Below are 1150 nucleotides of genomic sequence, written 5' to 3' on the forward strand. Positions count from 1 at the left end.
AGTACATAAACTTTTGAGATTGACTGTATAGCCAATCCATTCTTAAGCCTTGAAATTTAAGCCATGAAAGCCTTAAGCATTTATTAGGTCTGCACATTGAATTTTTTTATAATTTCATAAAATTCGCAATCTACTCGTAACGATATAAGCCTTGATTTTGCGGAAACGAACATCAGCCATCGGACACACGAAGCTGGCGGGTGGTCCGCTGGTTCGATTGGCGGTTATTATACACCCGTGTTCGTTCAATGACACCTTCGTGTATTTGAAAACCGTTCCAGTTAATCCTCGGCCTCGGTTTACCCATGGAAGTCGACGTCAGCCTGATTATCGGATATGTGGTGAAATTTAATTACGTCCTGCCCTATAACGCCTCCTACTTCACGGAGCCATACGTTCGCTATGACAGATCGATCAGCACCGGTGTCGAGGCCAATGAGAACGACGAACCGGAGCCTGATAACCAAGGTACGCATACTCCATATAACAGAACGTATAAATAGTATGAATAAACATACGACCAAGTCTCATGGACAGTATAATTTACTATAATGATCCTACTCGAGTGACGTAGTTCGGATTTTATGTCTCGTGAAAAGAGGACGGATCCTACGGTAGGAGACTGATTTCTACAAATCCGCACGGTTACCCCGTAGAGCCAGAAATCTCAGCTCGGCTCAACGGGATAAGGAGAGGATCCTCTTCCTTTACATATTAACGAGGTTACTTTTGTTGCGTGGCTGCCTGCCTAGCGTCTCGAGGATCTCAAGTCTAAAGCTTTCGTCCTTTCGAACCCGTTAATCGTCCTTTCTCTCAACGGTCCACGACGTTTTATGTTGCCAGCACGTGTCATTACCAGATGGGAAATATACGAAATCCTCGAGTCGATTCTAGCTGGTGACTCCCAGTCAGGCAAGGCATGCCTTTTGAAGGCCATTTGCGAAGCTTCCACGACGCCCTTTCATGGTGTTCATGGTCTCACCTCTCAGCTGATTCATCTTCTCCTCACGTGAGTATTTAATAACTGCCATTGTATTAACCCTGATGTCTAATAAATAAAATTTGAACGAATTATTATTATTTTTATTTATTATTATTATTATCTTTTTATTATTATTATTATTTATTTTATTATTTTTATTATTATTAT

At 41.3% G+C, this 1150-nt stretch overlaps 1 protein-coding gene across 1 annotated transcript in view; it reads left to right on the plus strand.

Annotated features, from left to right (window-relative positions):
• The window catches only part of LOC108628858 (uncharacterized), a gene marked incomplete at its 3' end in the record, with an annotated part of 3622 nt that extends 2613 nt beyond the window's left edge, over nucleotides 1-1009 (plus strand). Inside the window, exons 2-3 of the mRNA XM_018031061.1 lie at nucleotides 282-468; nucleotides 844-1009. Of these exons, the coding sequence (XP_017886550.1) occupies nucleotides 282-468; nucleotides 844-1009 (353 nt within the window). The remainder of the gene's footprint in view (nucleotides 1-281; nucleotides 469-843) is intronic.
• Nucleotides 1010-1150: the final 141 nt, after the last annotated feature.

Source organism: Ceratina calcarata, unplaced genomic scaffold (genome assembly GCF_001652005.2).
Source record: "Ceratina calcarata isolate Rehan_Ccalc_2016 unplaced genomic scaffold, ASM165200v1 scaffold545, whole genome shotgun sequence".
NCBI classification, from domain to species: domain Eukaryota; kingdom Metazoa; phylum Arthropoda; class Insecta; order Hymenoptera; family Apidae; genus Ceratina; species Ceratina calcarata.